The following is a 20698-nucleotide window of genomic DNA, read 5'->3' on the forward strand; positions in this document are numbered from 1 at the left end:
CGTGGACAGGCGAGCCTGGCGGGCTGCAGTCCATGGGGTCGCAGAGAGTCAGACGTGGCTGAAGTGACCTAGCAACACACACACACACACAGGAAGCGCAGTGCCGTCCTCTGTAACAACCCAGGGGGGTGGGGGAGGGGGAGGAGTGGGAAGGGACGTTCAAGACGGGGGGGGATATGTGTACGCTTATGGTGGACCCATGTTTTTGTATGACAGAGGCCAACACAGATTGTAAAGCAATAGTCCTCCAATTAAAGACAAATTAAAAAGAGAAAAGAATATGTTGCACTGAAAGCCTGGAAATAAAACACACTTAAGCCCCTTGCACTGAGAAAGTCTGCAGATGTTAGCTTTTCCTTTATTGTGTCAACCTAGGCTTTTCCTATAGCTTTTTTTAAAATGTATTTTTAATTGAAGGATAACTGATTTACAGTATTGTGTTGGTTTATGCCATACATCAACAGGAGTCAGCCATTGGTATGCACATGTCCCCTCCCTCCCACCCTCTAGGTTGTCACAGAACTGCAGTTTAAGTCCCCTGAGGCGTACAGCACATTCCCACCGGCTGGCTGTCCTACAGATGGTGGTGTGTGTTTCCATGCTCCTCTCTCCTTTTGTCCCCATAGGATTTTTACCTTCCCAAGGTACTCTAGGTGTGTACCTTGGCGGTTATGGCATTGGTTTCCGCTAACATTCACATTATTCAGAAGGGACAGAGTTTTCTGTGGATAAATAGACAGGCAAGGCAGCCTGGTGGCCCAGGGAAGACAGACAGCTCCAGAGAGCATAGGAAGATGTGAGAAGAAGCAGGTTTGAAGGAAACCTCGCCCAAAACAGAAGCAACACCAAGTGGGGCGGGAGGACAGAGAGGCAGGCGGGAGGATGGAGAGGCAGGCAGCAGGCTGGGCTTTGAACAGGTGGTCAGGGAGGCCTTCCTGAGAACGTGACACCTGAGCAGAGACGTGACGGACGTCAGAGAGTGAGCCAGCACATTCACATCTCAAAACAGCCTCGTGGGAAGCCGGTTTATCCTCCTTTCATGTATAAGGAGATGAGAACTTACATGAGCTGTGTCCGTCCTCCAGCTCTGGGAAGTGGCAGGGGACCTTCCTGCTTCGTAGGGCTGCCTTGAATGAGCTGCCCGGGGGGTGAAAATCCAGGTTCCCACCCCGCTCCAGTTACCCTAAAGCCACACAGTGAACGAACTCTTGTAATTCCCAGAGACAGGATGGCAGCTAGGCGAGTCTAAGTTCTGTAGGCAGGACAGGAAACAGGAGATGCTGCTGTGCAGAAGGGACCAGGGAGACGCCCCCTACCGTGTATAAGTGAGGGAGACCACCCGGACCTATGGCCAGCACCGGAGCTGGGTGCAGTATCGTTCTGGTTCTGCGGCTGGTCCGGTCTTCGCTGCTGCGTGGGCTGTGAACGGGGCGGTCCTCCTCCTCACTGTGGCGGCGTCTCGTGGCGGCACACTGTCTCCACGTCACGTGGGCTTCAGTACTTGCAACTTGTGGGCTCCGTAGTTGAGGCTCCGGGGCTCTAGAACACAAGCTCAATAATGTGGCTCACAGGCTCACCTGCTCAGTGGCTTGCGGAACCTTCCTAACAGAGAGATCCAGCCTGTGTCTCCTGCATTGGCAGGTGGATTCTTTACCACTGTGCCACCAGGGAAGTACTGTATTCAGTTCACTTCAGTTTAGTCCTCGTAGTGTCCAACTCTTTGCGACCCCAGGACTGCAGCATGCCAGGCTTCCCTCTCCATCACCAGCTCCCAGAGCTTGCTCAAACCTATGTCCATTGAGTTGGTGATACCATCCAATGATCTCATCCTCTGTCGTCCCCTTCTCCTCCCGCCTTCAATCTTTCCCAGGATTAAGGTCTTTTCCAATGAGTCGGTTCTTTGTGTCAGGTGGGCAAAGTGCTGGAGTTTCAGCTTCAGCATCATTCCTTCCAAAGAATATTTAGCACTGATTTCCTTTTGGATGGACGGGTTGGATCCCCTTGCAATCCAAGGGACTCTCAAGAGTCTTCTCCAACACCACAGTTCAAAACCATCAATTCTTCAGCACTCGGCTTTCTTTATGGTCCAACTCTCACATCCATACGTGACTACTGGAAAAAACACAGCTTTGACTAGACAGACCTTTGTCGGCAAAGTATTGCCTCTGCTTTTTAATATGCTGTCTAGGTTGGTCATAACTTTTCTTCCAAGGAGCAAGCATCTTTTAATTTCATGTCCTAGGAAATAAAAGCAAAAATAACCAAATGGGACCTAATTAAATTTAAAAGCTTTCACACAATGAAGGAAACCACAGGAAAGGTGAAAGGACAACCCTCAGCATGGGAGAAAATAATAGCAAACAAACCAACTGACAAAGCATTAATCTGCAAAATATACAAGCAGCCCATGTAGCTCAATACCAGAAAAAAAATTTTTTTTAAAATAAAAGGATAAGCTGTTGTCAGTCTGGGAATGAAGAGTAGATGGAAACAGTTGGCGTGTTGAGAGAGAAGAGCTAATTTTATTGGCCACATACTGCATACTGAGAGTGAATTAATGAACAGACACACACGTGACATGTTTTCACCCTCATGCGCCTACCGGGTGGGTGTTCTTTATCTACCCTTTTTGTACAAATCAGAAGAATGAGGCTCAAAAGAGTTTCGTGCTGATGGAGGCTGGGCGAGAAATGAGTGGCAGAATCAGGATTCCAGGCAGGCCGGCCGGCTCCTGAGGCCGTGTCCTCCACCACTGCACCGTCCTGCTTCTCTGGACCCTGCTGATACAGTGCTTCGTGCTTGCCTACTCTGTACTCCAGGAAGTGCTCCGGGCACTTTGTGTTTGTGCTTGAGCTTGCGTGCTCCTCATGACAACTGGATTACCGATGAGGGATCCTCACAGAAAGCTTCTGGTCAGTATGCAGATGCCGGCAGACTGGCTCCAAAGCCTGGCTGGCCACTGCTACACCCAGTGTCTCTCAAGACGCAGGAGGGTTCTGATTTGTATGAAACATGCAAAAGGTTTCAAAGAGAGAAAACTGGGAAAGCCTGTCGTAGAAGGTGGACTGTTCAAAGCTCATCCTTCTAACAAGCATTGATGGGACGGAATCTTTTGGAAACTTTCTTAGATGAGAATCAGTACAAGCCTCCCTCCATCTGCCAGATGCCTTCTCTTGGCATGAGTGAGAAATATATCAGGGTTAAGTGCCCAGCAGAGCAGACACTGTTGATATGAATAATATAATCGTGTACCGCCATAGTTATGTGTAGAATTAGTCAGATGGTGGTGAGGATTTTTCCTGATGCAGAGTTCTTTCTGCTTCTCAGAAAGCTCTCAAATCTGTTGCCCAATTCACGCTCATCATGGATGTTAGAGATGGAAGGCTGCAGTGATGTCATGGTCAAAGTTGCCAGAAAACACCAGATCCCACACATTATTGCATCATTTTCTCACAGGCCATGGATGGAAGTCAGGCAAATTGGGCTTTGCCCAGGTTTAACTAAGCAGGAGAATCTAGCAAACAAAGACACACCTCACTCTTCATGCAGTTTGGGTTTGCCTCGATATAAGAAACTCATTCTGTGCAGAATTACAGATTTTTTATAATGTACAAAGAAATTCATTTTCCTTTCATAATTATAGTTTCCATTTGTGGAGTGTTTACTATAAAACAAAGACCACCTTCAATAACCTATTGAACTAGTTGAATAGCTCCGTACAGTCAGTTGCTGAGTCGTGTCCAGCTCTTTGTGACTCCGTGGACTATAGCCTGCCAGGCTCCTCTGTCCATGGAATTCTCCAGGCAGGAATACTGGAGTGGATATTCCCTTCTCCAGGGGATCTTCCCGAACCAGGAATCAAACCCAGGTCTCCTGCATTGCAGTTGGATTCTTTACTGTCTGAGCCACGAGGGAAGCTCGAATATCTTATTGATTCATCTCATTGAATCTTCACATTGTCATTTTGCAGGTGGAAAAACCAAGGATCACAGAGTCTAATTGGGTCCATTAATTAATGTACCCAATGTCCCACAGCCAGGAGGAGGGAGAGCAGAAACTCCAATGGAGGGCCCTCTGTCTAGGGTTGGAAGGAGAAATAGGAATCAGGTACACTGTGGAATCAAGAAAGCACTGAGACAGAAAGAAAAATGCTGTCTGCTGTCATTTATACGTAGAATCTGAAACATACAACAGCCTAGTGACATGCAGAAAGAAGCTGACTCGCAGGTACAGAGAACAAGCTCTGGTGGTCACCAGTGGGGAAGGAAGGGGCAATAGGAATAGGGGAGTCAGTGATGCAAACTGCTAGGTATCAAATAAGCTACCAGGGTATACTGTATAACACAGGGAATATCGCCCATATTTTATAATAACTATGAATGAAGTGTAACCTCTGAAAATCATGAATCACTGTATTGTACATCCATAATTTATATAATATCGTACATCAGCTATACTTCTATTTTAAAAAGAGAGAGAACGTACCCAGAACCCAAAACAAAAAGGGAAGAAAAGAAAGTACTGAGTAGTCTCTTCCTGCCTGGTACTCCTGGATGCTTCTGGATGCTTCTCTGGTACCATCTGGTCATACCCCTTCCTTTCCATTTGGACAGAGGGTATTTTCTCCTCCATGGCAGTGCAAATCTGACTTTTTACAATGAGTGAGTTAGAACAAAATATCTTCCTAACAGACTCTGCTGTATCTGAGGCATATCTTTCTCATCACGCTGAGAAGCTGCCAAGGACAGGACAGGGACTTAGAAAGCTCCAAGCACATCCTTTCCCCCATCTCTCTTCACTGACCTCCTGCCATTCCCGCATCCTCCCAGGAGAGCACTTCACCTGTGTGTTCATATTCCAGCTCGGTTTGATCTCCTTCTTGGTGACAGATGGTCCAAGTGCTTTTATTACCTGATGTGGGATTTAACAGACTGCCAAGCAATGGTCGTAGCTTCATGGTTTTAATCATTTTGAAATGGAAAAACAGGAGTGAGGGTGCCCGGGCTTTAGTGGAAAATCCACTGACCATTTCCAAAGGGCCTCCCGAAAGGACCCTCAAACCAGATGACTCCTGTGCCCTGATGCCTTGATTGGGTGCTGCGGCCATGGGTGCCGAGTTTTGTTTTTAGTTACCAGCTGAATCATCTTGCAATATGAAATTCATCCATGCCAGCCTGCATCTCTGCAAAGACGGCAATATTTCAGAACAGAATCACACTGTCCAAAAGACCCCAGTACATGAAAGAAGCAAGTTTCCTCTTATTCAGAACCTTTTCTGTGAAAGCTGTCTTTCTACCAAGCCACAGAAACTCAGTTCTGTTTTCTTTCCCACCTGTAAACAGCATACCCTCTCAGGAAGCGGAAAGCCATTGCTAGAGATCACAGGGATGAACAGCCACATAACTGTAGATGTTCTTTATGTATGTTCTTTCTGTCAAAAGTGCATATGAAGGTGAGCCTGCCCTCACTCCCTGCCCTGAGAGAGTTAGGATTGATGATTCCTTCTCTAGCTAGCACTATACTTCCTGATCAGATGATTTTACCTTTGGCAACTTACACGTTTTAGCACCTACAAGCAGTAAGTAGCCCAGAAAACTAGTCCAGGAAACAATAGCTTTGTTAACATGGTTTCTTCACATCGATAACCAAGCCCAGCGCTGTCACTGACCTGGTGGGTAAACTTCTGAAATGAATAACATGGTTATCTATTGAAATGAATTCAAGGAGCAACATTTTTAAATGATGACACTTAAATATTCTTTTTTCCTCTTCTGTTCCCTCTCTCTCCTTCTTCATCCCTTCTTTCCTTCCCTCCCTCTCTCTCCCTTTTCTTTCTGCCACCCCCTTAATCAGATTTGAAGTCCACTAATTACCGAGTTCAGTTTTGTGACAGTCTGAGATCTGACAGTGATGCTAACGTTGGAATTAGACAGACTCGCAGGCTCCCTTTGTTTCTGCATTTGACTATCAGTTGTCTTTTCTTAGTCTCTGATTCTCTGTTGTGAGTTTTGACTTGGTGCTTCTCTAAGACAGAATAATTTCTGTCAAGTTCTGGGAACTCCCCTCCCACCCAATGGAGAAGTTTGAGAGGGGGGGATGCGCGCCCTGTGTCGAACTTGCTCTGGGTACAAATCTGCAGCACCTTCTATTAAAACGTAAAATGATCCGTTGAGTCATCCTCTCTCTGGTTTGACTCAGATGCTTTATGGAGCACTTTGCATGTCATTTCTCTGTAATGATTTCCCCATGGAGAAGGGCGTCTGATAGAATCCAGGCAGACTGAAGATTGCTCTGAGTCAAATGGATCTTTTATTCTTTGAGTATTAACCCTTATCTCTCAGTTTCCCATTCTTGCGTTTTCCCTGAAGGAACCTTAATGAAGTAAATAGGTTCCACCACCCTCATTTAGCCTCCTAATCACTGTTCATAATTTCTTCTCACATTAGCAGCGTGAGGCTCTAGGGTCATATTTCTCTGGCTGGAAGGGAACACCAGGAGAGAACAATTCACACAGATGCCCTGATAGAGAAAAATGGAGAAGGGAAATGACTTCTTTCTGTCCTCTAACTCCTAATGTGCAAGAAGCAAATGCTAATAGGAAGCAGAGATTGATGTATGAGAAATGAATATAAATGGAGAACACAGATACGAAGAAGTAGGAGTGGAGGCAAACTGGAAGTGACAGGGTGGCCAAGGGTAGGAATGGATCCACCCCAGCGGAGTAAATGGGGGCTTCGGCTGCACCCTGAGCTGCGAGCTGGCCACAAAAGAACCAAAAGCAGGCATCAAAATACAGAAGAGAGGAGCAGAGAAGATGATGGCAGAGTCTCATGGTTCCGGTCTACCCATTCCTAATTCCACACTTCCTCTCTGCTCACACTCCTCCCTTACCCCCACCCCACCATCACCCAAACCCCACTGACAATAATTGTCATTTTTTAGGTTGGAATATGATTGCTTTACAGTGTTGTATTAGTTCCTGCTGTACCGCAGTGTGAACCAGCTATATACACACATATATCCATTCCCTCTCTAAGCCTCCCTCCAGGCCCCCACATCCCAACCCTCTAGGTCATCACCGGGCACCAAACTCAGCTCCCAGGGCTCTATGGCGGCTTTCCACTAGCTGTGTATTTTACACATGGGGTGTATACAGTGGGATTCCCTGGGGGCTGCGAAGGTAAATAATCTGTCTGCGATGCCGGAGACCCGGTTTGATCCCTGGGTTGGGAAGATCCCCTGGAGAAGGGAATGTCAACCCACTCCAGTGTTCTTGCCTGGAGAATATATCAGTGCTTCTTTCTCAGTTTGCCCCACTCTCTACTTGCCTTACCCCTTGGGGTCCACAGGTCCATTCTCTATGTCTGTGTCTCTGTTCCTGCTCTAAAAATAGGTTCATCGGTACCACTTTTCTAGAGTCCATATGTGTGTGTTATTGTACGATATTTGTTTTTCTCCTTCTGACTTACTTGACTCTGTATGACAGAATAATTGTGTATCTTGAACAGTCTAGCATGGAATCCCTTTCCCCCATTGATTTCAAAGCATGTAATTCTTTCATCTGCTTTTTGAAATGACAGTGTATGTCCTATGTAATTACTAAATCCAAATCATAGCCTCCCCCCTGATCCCCAAAAAGCCTGACATCACTGTTGTGTCACCTGACATCACTGGGTGGGGATTCCAATAGGCGGAGCTGATGGACACCCCACTTGATTCCAAAGCTACAGCTTCTGAGAACCTGTCCTGCACACCGCAGCCCTCTTTGAGGGGAGCGGGGTGAGAGGAGAGCAAGGTGTCGAACCGTGGTTCAGTCCCCGTGGGCCCTGCATCCCACTGATATGAACAAATTGGCCCTTGATTCATCCTTCCTAGGGTGGACTTGTTTTTAAGGAGAAAAAGTTCAGATTGTTTAGGGGAAAGTCTTCCTTCCTTATTCAGCTTTCCCAAAAGTTTTGTGGTGGTATTTCTCCATTCCAACCAGCTATGTTATTTTGAGCATCTCCAACTTCCAAAATAAAAAAAAGATCCCCCCCCCCAAAAAAAGATTTTTCAAGACTGTACTTAGAAAAGCTCACATTTCAAGTTTTTCTTAAACTTTCTATACTTTCACAGAACCATTGAAATTAAAACTAGAAATATCTTGCAGGTCACCTAGTCCATTTCCTCATTTTATAGATAAGGAAGTGGAAGTGCATTGAAGTGATTGGGTTTTCACAGAAAGAAGATGAAACATGAGATCTCTGAAAAGAGGCTTGTTCAGAAACAAACCTGTTCTCAGATGTCTCACCACCTCCTGAAGGGCCTTATCCCTGTATTCTGCCCATTTTTGCAGATTCTTATTTAAAATGTCCAGCTAGATTTGATTGCCTTTAAGGTCCCTTCAGACCTTAAATTGTAGGTTGTAAGATGTGTGTATGTATTTTTCTTTAAAACACAAGGTCCACCCCAGGACCTTTGTAGTTAGTCAGTGAACTTAACTACAGGGAACTTGAGCTGTAAACTCTTTGCTAAAATCTTCCATTTAGAGCGAGAGGGCTCAGTGGTGAAGAGTCTTCTTGCAATGCAAGAGATGCTGGTTCGATCCCTGGGTCAGGAAGATCCCCTGGAGTAGAAACCCATTCCAGAATTCCATGGCAGGCTCCATTCCGTGGTGTTGCAAAGAGTCGGACACAACTGAGTGTCTGAGTACATAATCATAGGATTTTTTTTTACTGATGAAATACAATGTAGAAAAAGAAAAGTGCATAAGCAAATATGTAATTCAATAAAAAAGCAAACAAATATCTGCCTATCACTGATGTCAAGAAATAGAACTCTGTGGCAGCACCCCTGAGACCTCCCCAGCACCACTTTCCAACAAGTCTCTCCCTTCTGTGTCTTTTTCTTGTTTCTGTTTTTATTTTTTGGCCCTGTTTCACTGCGTATTGGATCTTAGTTCCCACACCAGGGATTGAACCTGTGCCCCCTGAATTGGGAGCATGGAGCCTTAACCACTGGACCACCAGGCAAGTCCTGAGGCCTCTTTGTAGTTTCACCACCTAAGTGTGAATCCATGGATGCTGAAGTGTTATCTGTTTTTGGACTTGATGTCCATGGAATCCAAGCGTGTTGTTATTTTGTGCCTTGCTTCTCTAGCTCAGTACTCTGTGTTAGGTTTGTGAGATTTGTCCATGTTGCATATGACTCTAATTTGCTCTGTATTCTTCCATTAAAACAATATATGCATATACCTCAGTGTGTTTATTCATTCTGCTACCAGCTGACATTGCGTTGTTTCCATTTAGAAGCTGAACAACACTGCTGTGACCACTCTTGTCCAGAGTTCTGCTACAGACATGCAGAAGCATCCCTTGTGTGTAGTCTCGGAATGGAATTACTGAGTGACAACCTTCAACTTCATCCAGTTCAGTTCAGTTTAGTTCAGTCGCTCAGTCGTGTCCGACTCTTGGCGACCCCATGATCGCAGCACACCAGGCCTCCCTGTCCATTACCAACTCCCAGAGTTTACTCAAACTCATGTCCATTGAGTCGGTGATGCCATCCAGCCATCTCATCCTCTGTCGTCCCCTTCTCCTCCTACCCCCAATCCCTCCCAGCATCAGGGTCTTTTCCAACGAGTCAACTCTTCCCATGAGGTGGCCGAAGTACTGGCGTTTCAGCTTCAGCATCAGTCCTTCCAATGAACACCCAGGACTTATTTCCTTTAGGATGGACTGGTTGGATCTGCTTGCAGTCCAAGGGACTCTCAAGAGTCTTCTCCGACACCGCAGTCATTATATGATGCCAAAGTGTTTCCCAAAGAATCTGAACCGGTGGTCAGTGTGTGAGTCCCTGTGGCTTTACATCTTCACAAACACTTTATTTATCTAATTTTCCAGTTCTTTCCAGTATTGTTGATACGTAGTAAATCTTTAGTTCTTTACTGCCTTTAGATTATTACATACCATCTGCTGCCAACATTCTAGTATTTCTTCTAGCTCAGTCTCTGTATCATACTGTGCCTCTACATATACTTTACTTTTTTTTTTTTCCTGTGAAACCATAGCATGAATGTACTTCTGTTTTTGTTTGTGTTTGGCCAAACACAAACTCACAAACACCACTCAGCATGCGAGATCTTAGTTCCCGGGCCAGCGATGGGACCCACACTCCCTGCAGTGAAAGCGCAGTCTTAACCACTGGACTGCCAAGGAAGACTTTGAGTTTACTTTTGAAAATGGAAATGCTAGTCATTGTCACTGATATTATGTTACCCGACAGTTTGAAAGTTTCGATTCTTTTTTATTTGGCTCTGTTTATAAGAAGTAAAACAACAACATCAACAGCTAAAATTACCCCTCCAATTGGGGCCTGTTATGATGGTTCCTAATTTTTCTCAACTGCACAGTCAAAACCATTGTCACAAACCATATCGGTAAATTGAACTTCCTCCTGAAAGGTCAAGGAAAATGGAAGTTTATGTTGAAGTAGGAGAACCATTCAGAGCTATTAAGGATTTGATGATACAATTGTAAGTGCTTCCTCCTAATAACGGCCTTAAATTTCAGTTCCCAGTACACAGACAGATGGAGTGTTTGAGTAAATAAAGAACATGGAATGTTTTAGTGCTCCATGTCAGGCCCTCAATGTAGCTATCTAAAGGCATTAGAAACATTAAGTGACAGGCACTGCAGTTTTCCATTAGAAAATGCCAAAATTGGATTGCTTTCCACTTTAAGTAAGAAGTTTAAGTCCTGATGCGATTGAGAAGTGTTTCCAATCCCGAAGTAATAACTTCGTAATTTTAATGGCACAGTGCACTCTAAAACTTCTATAGACTTGATAACTTTCTTTTATACAAACTAACCCTTACAGTTCTGTAGTTAAGTGACTTTTAAAAAATGCTTCATAAGAGCAGAAATTTACTCAGCAAATACTAAATAATTTAGTGTTTGATTCACAGAAGTGTTTACTTAATGCACTGTTTCTAAGAGAAGTGTGGTTGGAATTTCAAGTGAAATGGTTTGTAATTTGGTCTTTTTCATTACCTGCAAGGCGTATTCATGTCTCCTCTTATGAAACGTTGTAAACATGACACATTATCTGAAAAACTTAACATTCTACTTTTTTGTGAATTGCAACTTTTCAGGTTTCCCATTGTAGTTCTTTTTCTTTTCTTGGCTTTTTGATGTAGACTTTTACCTTCAGAACTAAGTGTTAGACATTTTAATTTCTGAATATGACCCAATAGTGAATGAAGAGTGAACTAGAGAGTTAAGAAGTGCGTCTGTATTCATTAACACTTCATCTTTGAATGATAAAGAGTTGTGGTCTGTGTAGCTTTTTGAGAGGATGAGCATACTCTGATAAAATGATACTAATTATCTTTTACTGCCAAACCATACGATAAGATGATTGGGTTATATGTGTGTGTGCTTGTGCAGCTGGGGGTTTTTTGGCCTACAAAAAGAAGAATGAGATCCAGCCAAAACCCAAATCAGAACCTTTGGAAAGCTTCCTTACAATCTGATTTCAGCTAATGTCTGCACACTTTAACACATTGTCTAATGCTTAGCGTAAAGACTGGCTGTCAGATTCCTCTATGCTATTCTGGGCTGTTACTCACTACAAAGTACTCCATTCTTAGATCCCATGGGGCCTGCTACAGATTTCAGGATTTGCTGCATTAGGGGGGAAAATGTGTTTCTATATTGGTACGGCAGGTAAAAAAAGAAAACTTAATAAAACATAATGCATTGATAGGAGAACCAGATTTCTGATTGGCATTGGTCAGTCCAAAACAGGAAAATGAGAATTCCTAGAAGAGCACCAATAACTGGGGCATGAGAAGGGCTGACTGATTTCTAAAAGAAGAAGAACAGCAGCGTGTTCCATTATGCTTGAAGAGGGGCCAGCGGGGAGGGGTATGATAAGCTCTGGTAGGAATGTAAAAACCAAGAGGCGCAGAGTGGGCTTGGCATGGCGTTGGAAGGGTTATCCAGGAATAATGCAATAAAAATCAAGAAAATCCTCAGACAGATTAGAGTCTAGCAACGGCTTCATGGGAATGATAGATATTTTTTCCTTTTTGTTATATTCACTAGTATGTTGGTTTTTTTTTTAGATTCCACATACAAGTGATATCAATACAGTATTTGTCTTTCTCTGTCTGACTTATTTCACTTAGCACAATATCCTTCAAGCCCATCTGCTGCTGCTGCTAAGTCACTTCAGTCGTGTCCGACTCTGTGTGACCCCATAGACGGCAGCCCACCAGGCTCCCCCATCCCTGGGATTCTCCAGGCAAGAACACTGGAGTGGGTTGCCATTTCCTTCTCCAAGGCATGAAAGTGAAAAGTGAAAGGGAAGTTGCTCAGTCGTGTCCGACTCTTAGCGACCCCATGGACTGCAGCCCACCAGGCTCCTCCGTTCATGGGATTCTCCAGGCAAGAGGACTGGATCAAGCCCATCTATGTTACTGAAAATGGAAAATTTTCATTCTTGTTACATCTGAGTAGTATTCCATTGTGTGTCTGCATGTGTGTGTGTGTATATATATATTCTGGCCTGTAGAATTCCAGGGACTGTATGTATGGTCCATGGGGTCACAAAGAGGCAGAAACGACTGAGTGCCTTTCACTTCACTTCACTTCATACATACATATATGCTTTCTTTATCTTCTCTTTTCATCTGTTGATTGACTCTTAGCTTGCTTCCATGTCTTGGCTGTTATAAGTAGTGCTGCTATGAACATTGGAGTGCATATATCTTTTCAAATTAGAGTTTTCTCCAGGTACATGCCCAGGAGTAGGATTGCTGGACCATATGGTAGTTCTGTTTTTAGTTTTTCAGGGAACTTCCATACTGTTTTCCATAGTAGCTGCACCAATTTACATTTTCACCAATATCGTAGAAGGGTTGCCTTTTCTCCACACACTGTCCAGCATTTATTATTTGTAGACTCTTGTGTCTGTGTGCATGTGTTTGTTTTTTTTAATTTATTTTTAATTGGAGAATAATTGCTTTACAATATTGTGTTGGTTTCTGATACATCAACACGAATCAACCATAGGTATACATATTATTTGTAGATTTTTTGTTGATGGACTTTCTGACTGTTGTGAGGTGATACCTCGTTGTAGTTTTGATTCGCATTTCTCTAATAATTAGTGATGTTGAACATCTTTTCATGTGATTGTTGGCCATTAGTATGTCTTCTTTGGAGAAATGTGTATTTAGACCTGCTGATTTTTTTATTGGATTGTTTGCTTGTTGTTGTTGTTTGATATTGACTTGTGTGAGATTTTTATATGTTTTGGATATTAACCCCTTGTCAGTCACATCATTTGCAAATATTTTCTCCTATTCTGTAGGTTGTCTTTTCATTTTGTTTTGTTTTTTTACGGTTTCCTTTGCTATGCAAAAACATTTAAGTCTAATTAGATCCCATTTGTTTATTTTTGTTTTTATTTCCTTTGCTTTACGAGACAGATTCAAAAACTATTGCTATAATTTATATCAAGGAGTGTTCTGCTTGTGTATTCTTCTAGGATTTTTATGTTCTTACATTTATGTCCTTAATCCATTTTGAGTTTATTTTTATATATGATGTGACATTAATTTTATAAAGAGTAACATTTTAATAGCATTCTTTCTCGTTTCCCTAGCACCACTTACTGAATGAAGAGACTGTCTTTTCTCTATTGTATATTCTTGCCTCCTTTATCATAGACTAATTGGCCATAAATGTGTGAGTTTGTTTCTGAGCTCTCTATTCTTTTCCATTGATCAGTGTGTCTGTTTTTGTGCCAATATCATACTGTTTTGATTACTTTAGCTTTTACTGTAGTCTGAAGCTAGGGAGCATGATGCCTCCAGCTGTGTTCTTCTTTCTCAGGATTGTTTCGGTAATTAATAGTCTTTAGTGTTTCCATAAAAATTTTTAAATTATACTTTAGATCTGTGAAAAATCACCTTGGTATTTTATAGGAATTGCATTAACTCTGTAGATTGCCTTGGGTAGTATGGTCATTTTAACAGTTTTAATTATTATATCTTTCTAGCTGTTTGTATCATCTTCAGTTTCTTCCATCAGTATCTTTTTAAAAATACTTAGTTTATTTATCTATTTCGCTGTACTGAATCTTTAGTTGAGGCATGTGAATTCTTAGCTGCAGCATGTGAGATGTAGTTCCCTGATCAGGGATCTAACCCAGGCCCCCTGCTTTGGGAGCATGGACCACCAGAGAAATCCTCCATCAGTATCTTACAGTTCTCCCATTACAGGTCTTTTACCTCCTTGGGTAGGTTTCTTCCTAGATATTTTATTATTTTTGATGCAGTAGTAAATGAGATTGTTTCCTTAATTTCCTGTTCTGATTTTTCATTGTTAGTGTACAGAAATGCAACAGCTTTCTGTATATTAATTTTGTATCCTGTGATTTTACTGTCTTGATTGATGAGTTCTGGTAGTTCTCTGGTGGCATCTTTAGGGTTTTCTATGTACAGTATGTCATCTGCAGAAAGAGGCCATCTTACTTGTGAGCCGGAAGCTGAGAACCCACCTGCTGCCGTGACCTCATCGCTGCCGATGGCTGTTCTGCCCGTTGGCGGGCCCTGGCCCAGTCCTGCTGCATGGCAGGCAGCCCCACTCAGGCCTCAGAACTCCACACTGGCTTCCCAGGTGGCATGTTGGTTTAGTTCATATTCCCTTGCTCAGCCATCCCTAGAACAAACCTCTGGGCTAAGATACCTAGGACTAGAGGAGCTGGTGGCATCAGCTCCACATATTATGCTAAAATGTCCCTCTAGGTTTGACTTCTCCATTTCCTAATGGTAACTTCTCTTCCAGGATCTTGTTCCCTCCATTTCGTCCAGGATACCATGGTCTAGCCTATCAGGTCTTCCTCACCTGAAACCTGTGTGAGCAGAGGTTGGGTTTCTGGTTCCTCCTCTCCCAGAAGGCTTTTTTGTTTGTGTTTTATGTGTTATTTGTGTGAAAAGCATTATAAATCTATTACAGTGCAGTACCCTATAACCGACTGTGTTAGCTGTGTACCTTGGCTAACTTTGTTGAACTTAAGAACAAATTGGACTTACGAACATGCTTTTGAAACGGAACTCATTTGTATGTAGGGGACTCACTGTTAATGTATTTCCAAATAATATATGCATCAAGGTAGAAACCAAAATGAAAATTAGGAAGTATTTTGAACTGAGTGAAAATAAAAGCTCAACATTTCAAAATCTGTGGGGTGCTGCTAAAGTATCTAGAGTGAAATGTATGGCATTTAAGTTTTCATTAAAAAAGATGAAAGATGTTAGATCAGTGAATTCAACTTCCACCTTAGGAGACTGGTAAGGAAGAGCAAATTAAACCCAAAGTAAGCACAAGAAAGGATAAACTACTGAGAGCAGAATTCAGTATAATAAAAAACAGAAAGTAATCAAAGTAAGCAAAAGCTTATTCTTTGAGAACATCAATAAAATTGATAAACCTCGAGCCAAAGTGATCAGGGAAAAAAAAGACATGACACAAATTTCTAGTATCTATATTTCAAATCCTGAAAGATGATGCTGTGAAAGTGCTGCACTCAATATGCCAACAAATTTGGAAAACTCAGCAGTGGCCACAGGACTGGAAAAGGTCAGTTTTCATTCCAATCCCAAAGAAAGGCAGGACAAAAAATGCTCAAACTACTGCACAATTGCACTCATCTCACACGATAGTAAAGTAATGCTCAAAATTCTCCAAGCCAGGCTTCAGCAATACATGAACCGTGAACTTCCAGATGTTCAAGCTGGTTTTAGAAAAGGCAGAGGAACCAGAGATCAAATTGCCAACATCCACTGGATCATCGATAAAGCAAGATAGTTCCAGAAAAACATCTATTTCTGCTTTACTGACTATGCCACAGCCTTTGACTGTGTGGATCACAATAAACTGTGGGAAATTCTGAAAGAGATGGGAATACCAGACCACCTGACCTGCCTCTTGAAAAACCTGTATGCAGGTCAGGAAGCAACAGTTAGAACTGGACATGGAACAACAGACTGGTTCCAAATAGGAAAAGGAGTATGTCAAGGCTGTATATTGTCACCCTGCTTGTTTAACTTATATGCAGAGTACATCATGAGAAATGCTGGGCTGGAAGAAGGACAAGCTGGAATCAAGATTGCCAGGAGAAATATCAATAACCTCAGATAGGCAGATGACACCATCCTTATGGCAGAAAGTGAAGAGGAACTAAAACGCCTCTTCATGAAAGTGAAAGAGGAGAGTGAAAAAGTTGGCTTAAAGCTCAACATTCAGAAAACTTAAGATCATGGCATCTGCTCCCATCAATTCATGGGAAATAGATGAGGAAACAGTGGAAACAGTGTCAGACTTTGTTTTTGGGGGCTCCAAAATCACTGCAGATGGTGATTGCAGCCATGAAATTAAAAGACGCTTACTCCTTGGAAGGAAAGTTATGACCAACGTAGATAGCATATTAAAAAGCAGAGACATTACTTTGCCAACAAAGGTCTGTCTAGTCAAGGCTATGGTTTTTCCAGTGGTCATGTATGGATGTGAGAGTTGGACTGTGAAGAAAGCTGAGTGCCGAAAAATTGATGCTTTTGAACTGTGGTGTTGGAGAAGACTCTTGAGAGTCCCTTGCACTGCAAAGAGATCCAACCAGTCCATCCTAAAGGAGATCAGTCCTGGGTGTTCATTGGAAGGACTGATGCTGAAGCTGAAACTCCAATACTTTGGCCACCTGATGTGAAGAGCTGACTCATTGGAAAAGATCCTGATACTGGGAGGGATTGGGGGCAGGAGGAAAAGGGGACGACAGAGGATGAGATGGCTGGATGGCATCACCGACTCGATGAACATGAGTTTGAGTAAACTCCCGGAGTTGGTGATGGACAGGGAGGCCTGGCGTGCTGGGATTCATGGGGTTGCAAAGAGTTGGACACGACTGAGCGACTGAACTGAACTGAACTGAGAGGGTGAGAGGTGCCATTGGTACAGATTTTACTGGTATTAAAGGAAAATAAGGAAATATTATGTGTAACTTTATGCCAATAAATTTGACAATAGTTTTTGAATTGAATTTATAATTAAAACTCCATGCCCTAAAAAGTCTATGGGAGCTGATAAGCAAGTTAGACAAAGCTGCAGGATACAATATGAATATGCAAAAGTAATTTATATATCTATATACTGGTAATGAAAAATCGGAAATGTAAGTTAAAAACAAAGCCATTTCTAATTGCATTAAAAATATTAATATCCAGTTGTAAATCTGATGTGACCTTGGTTTGTGCAAAGGACTTTTAGATATGACACCAAAAGCATGATCCATTAAAGAAAATTGCTCCCTGGACTTCATCAATGAAGACTTCTGCTTTTTGAAAGACACTGCTAGGAGAATAAAACGACAAGCTACAGACTTGGAGAAGACATTTGCAGATCACATATCTGATAGATATAAGATATCTGATAGATATAAGAGCTTTTACAAAGAACGTTCAAAACTCAGTAGTAAAGAAACAACCCAGTATAAAATGGGCAAAGAATCTCTCCAGAGAAAATGTATGAAAGTGAGCATGTTAGTCGCTTGGTCGTACCTGACTCTTTGCGACCCCGTGGACTATAAGCCCACCAGGCTCCTCTGTCCATGGGCTTCTCCAGGCACGGATTCTGGAGTGGGTCGCCATTTCCTTCTCCAGAGGATCTTCCGACTCAGGGAGCGAACTCAGGTCTCCTGCACGGCAGGCAGTACCATCTGATCCACCAGGGAAGCCCCAACGCATCACTCGGTGTGGGACATGAACCCCCGACCCTGAGATTCAGGGTCTCAGGCTCTACCGAGAAAATGGATAGATGACAAATAAGCACACGAAGGATTCTCAATATCTTCAGTCACTGGAGAAAAGCAAAGTGAAATCACTGAGAGATGCCACAGTGCACCTATTATAACAACGAAACTTAGAGAGGCTGGCCATACCTCATGGTGGCAAGGATGGGAAAGAAGTGAGCTGTCATCCATTGCCATCAAAGTGTAAAATGGCGCAGCCGCTTTAGAAAACGGGCTGTTTCTTTATAAGTTAGACTTACACGTACCAAATGATCCATCAGTTCTATCTCTGGGTGTTTACATGAGAGAAAGGAAGGCTTACATTCATACAGAGATTTATATACTCATCCAGAGGAGCTTTATCTGTAATAACCCAAAGCGGAAATACCCAAGTATCCACCAGTAGATGAATGGATGAGTGCAGGGGAGAGATTGTTAAGGGATGTAAAGAGACTTGGTGGTGAAGAATATGTTCAGTGTACTGATTGTGATTATGGTTTCAAAATCCATAGATTTTGGTATTTGCAGGCAGTCCTGGAGTCAATTCCAGTGGATACCAAGGGACTACTGTATTCGGAGAATACGTTTTGGGACTTCCCAGGTGACACTAGTGGTGAAGAACCCACCTGCCAACGCAGGAGACGTAAGAGACACAGGTTCCATCCCTGGGTTGGGAAGATCCCTGGAGAAGGAAATGGCAACCCACTCCAGTACTCTTGCCTGGAGAATCCCATGGACAGAGGAGCCTGGCGGGCTACAGTCCATGGGGTCACAAAGAGCTGGACACAACTGAAGTGACTTAGTATTGTTTCACAGTCGTGAAAATCTGCCAAAATATGTCAAGATTGCATGCTGTAGGCTATGCAATTTTATGGTGTGTTAAAACTCTTTAAAAAGTAAGTAAGAAGGCCTTCTCTGGAAGTCTTGTAGTTAAGACTCCACTCTTCCACTGCAGGGGACGTGAGTTCAATCCCTGGTCAAGGAACTAAGATCCCAAATGCCAGGCGACACTGCCAAGAAATTATTTAAAATTTTTTAAATGAAATAAATAAGAATAAAGCCAAAAAGAAAGTGAGACTCACTATTGAAATTCATACTAGTGTAAACATTACTGGAAAATTGTTGCATGCTAAGTCACTTCAGTCATGTCTGACTCTTGTGACCCCATGGACTGTAGCCTGCCAGGCTCCTCTGTCCATGGGATTTTCCAGGCAGGAATGCTGGAGTGAGTTGCCATTTCCAACTCTAGGGGATCTTCCTGACCCAGGGATCAAAGCTACATCTCTTACGTCTCCTGCATTGGCTGGTGGGTCCTTTACCACTAGCGCAATTATTAGGCAAATTAAATAGATGTTTAAAATTTGTCAGTGGACACTTTTTAAAGCAAAGAACCCCTTGTAAAAGTAATCTTCACCATTGAATATATCTTTCTCTTGGCTCCTAATGTGATGTACTGTACTTCCTTGAAGAGAGTGTACATGCAGTCTGCTGGAGCGATGATAGCACACTTCCACTTCTTTTCTAGAGCCTTTCATGACAGTGGTAGGGTTATGATAACTGTGCTTTGTCTGACGTGGTGGAGGGCAATTGCGATAGGTAAGTGGCTACATCCACTCCATCATACACAGTCCGTTTCGTTCCCATGTTAAATTACGTATTGTGATTAGATGTTTAACCGCTTGGCATCTTGGCCAAATTTTAGCCCAGAAACTTAAACACGTGCTTCATCAAGGCAGCATTGCCAATACTTCTGAATGATTCATTTCCTCTTAACACACAGTTCAGTTAATACTTGCACTGGGACTCAGTATGTGTGAAAGTTCCCTTTCAGTCCACTAACAAAATCAAAACTACCAAGTCTTAAAGTGGGTATGTGTTTTGAGTGTTTGGGGTGTTCCATTAAAAGACCTGGCTTTGTTTCCATGGGGTTTTAAATGACGCAGTAAGGGGAGAGGAGAAAAGTCAGCCATAGAACACAACTTTCCAGATGTTGTATGAGTTCACGGTGCTGACTGAGCAGAAGATGCTAACGGGCAGGTCTGCGCCTTCCAGCCTGGCTCGGTCAGGGCGGGGGCTCACAGGAGGGCAGCATCCTTCCTCGCCGTCTCTCTGACTCGGGGAGCCGCGCTGACCCGGGCTGGCTTGCTCTCTTTCAGGGTGTGAACGGCATGTCTGTGGATGAGAAGCCTGGCTCCCCCATGTACGTGTATGAGTCCACAGTCCACTGCACCAACATCCTCCTGGGCCTCAATGACCAGCGCAAGAAGGATATTCTCTGTGACGTGACCCTGATAGTGGAAAGGAAGGAGTTCCGGGCCCACCGAGCCGTGCTGGCCGCATGCAGTGAATACTTCTGGCAGGCGCTGGTCGGACAGACGAAGAATGATTTGGTGGTCAGCTTGCCCGAGGAGGTACCGTACTTTGGTTTGTTCGCGTGGCTGCCGATAGAGACCTGTTGACTGGGAGGTGGACCTGGGAGGTGGGCGCAGCGTCATATCCCCGCTCGCGGGTTGATGATCAAGTTACCCACATGTTAGGTTTGTGGCTGAGCCGGTTTCTATTTGATGCATTTCAAGTCTCGGAAGCATGAATCTGAACCTCACCTGTGGCTCGCAGCCTCTCGTAGTTTCTAATTCACTTACTCTTGGGTTTTGAGTCGTTGGACCGAAGTTTAGTACAATCCTAGATGTGGGATCTGAATCACTGGGACTGTTGCTATGATTTTTCTCTTTCAAATGGTTGAAGGAACACTTGACTTCCCTTGAGAGTAAAAGAATGAAAGTATTCACAGCCCCTTCCTTGCCCAGGGGGCAAAGTAAAAGCAAGCAGTTGTTTTCACAGTTAATATAGTAAGATTCTAAGAAATGTA

General features: G+C 43.3%; 1 protein-coding gene across 2 annotated transcripts in view; it reads left to right on the top strand.

Moving 5' to 3' along the window:
- BACH2 (BTB domain and CNC homolog 2) overlaps window positions 1-20698 on the top strand; it is a 374567-nt gene that overhangs the window by 266854 nt on the left and 87015 nt on the right. For both annotated transcript variants that reach the window (XM_043889800.1, XM_043889801.1), the window contains one exon: window positions 19986-20240. In XM_043889800.1, coding sequence (XP_043745735.1) covers window positions 19998-20240 — 243 coding nt within the window. In that variant the 5' untranslated portion in view covers window positions 19986-19997. The remainder of the gene's footprint in view (window positions 1-19985; window positions 20241-20698) is intronic.

This window comes from Cervus elaphus, chromosome 28, assembly GCF_910594005.1.
Source record: "Cervus elaphus chromosome 28, mCerEla1.1, whole genome shotgun sequence".
NCBI classification, from domain to species: domain Eukaryota; kingdom Metazoa; phylum Chordata; class Mammalia; order Artiodactyla; family Cervidae; genus Cervus; species Cervus elaphus.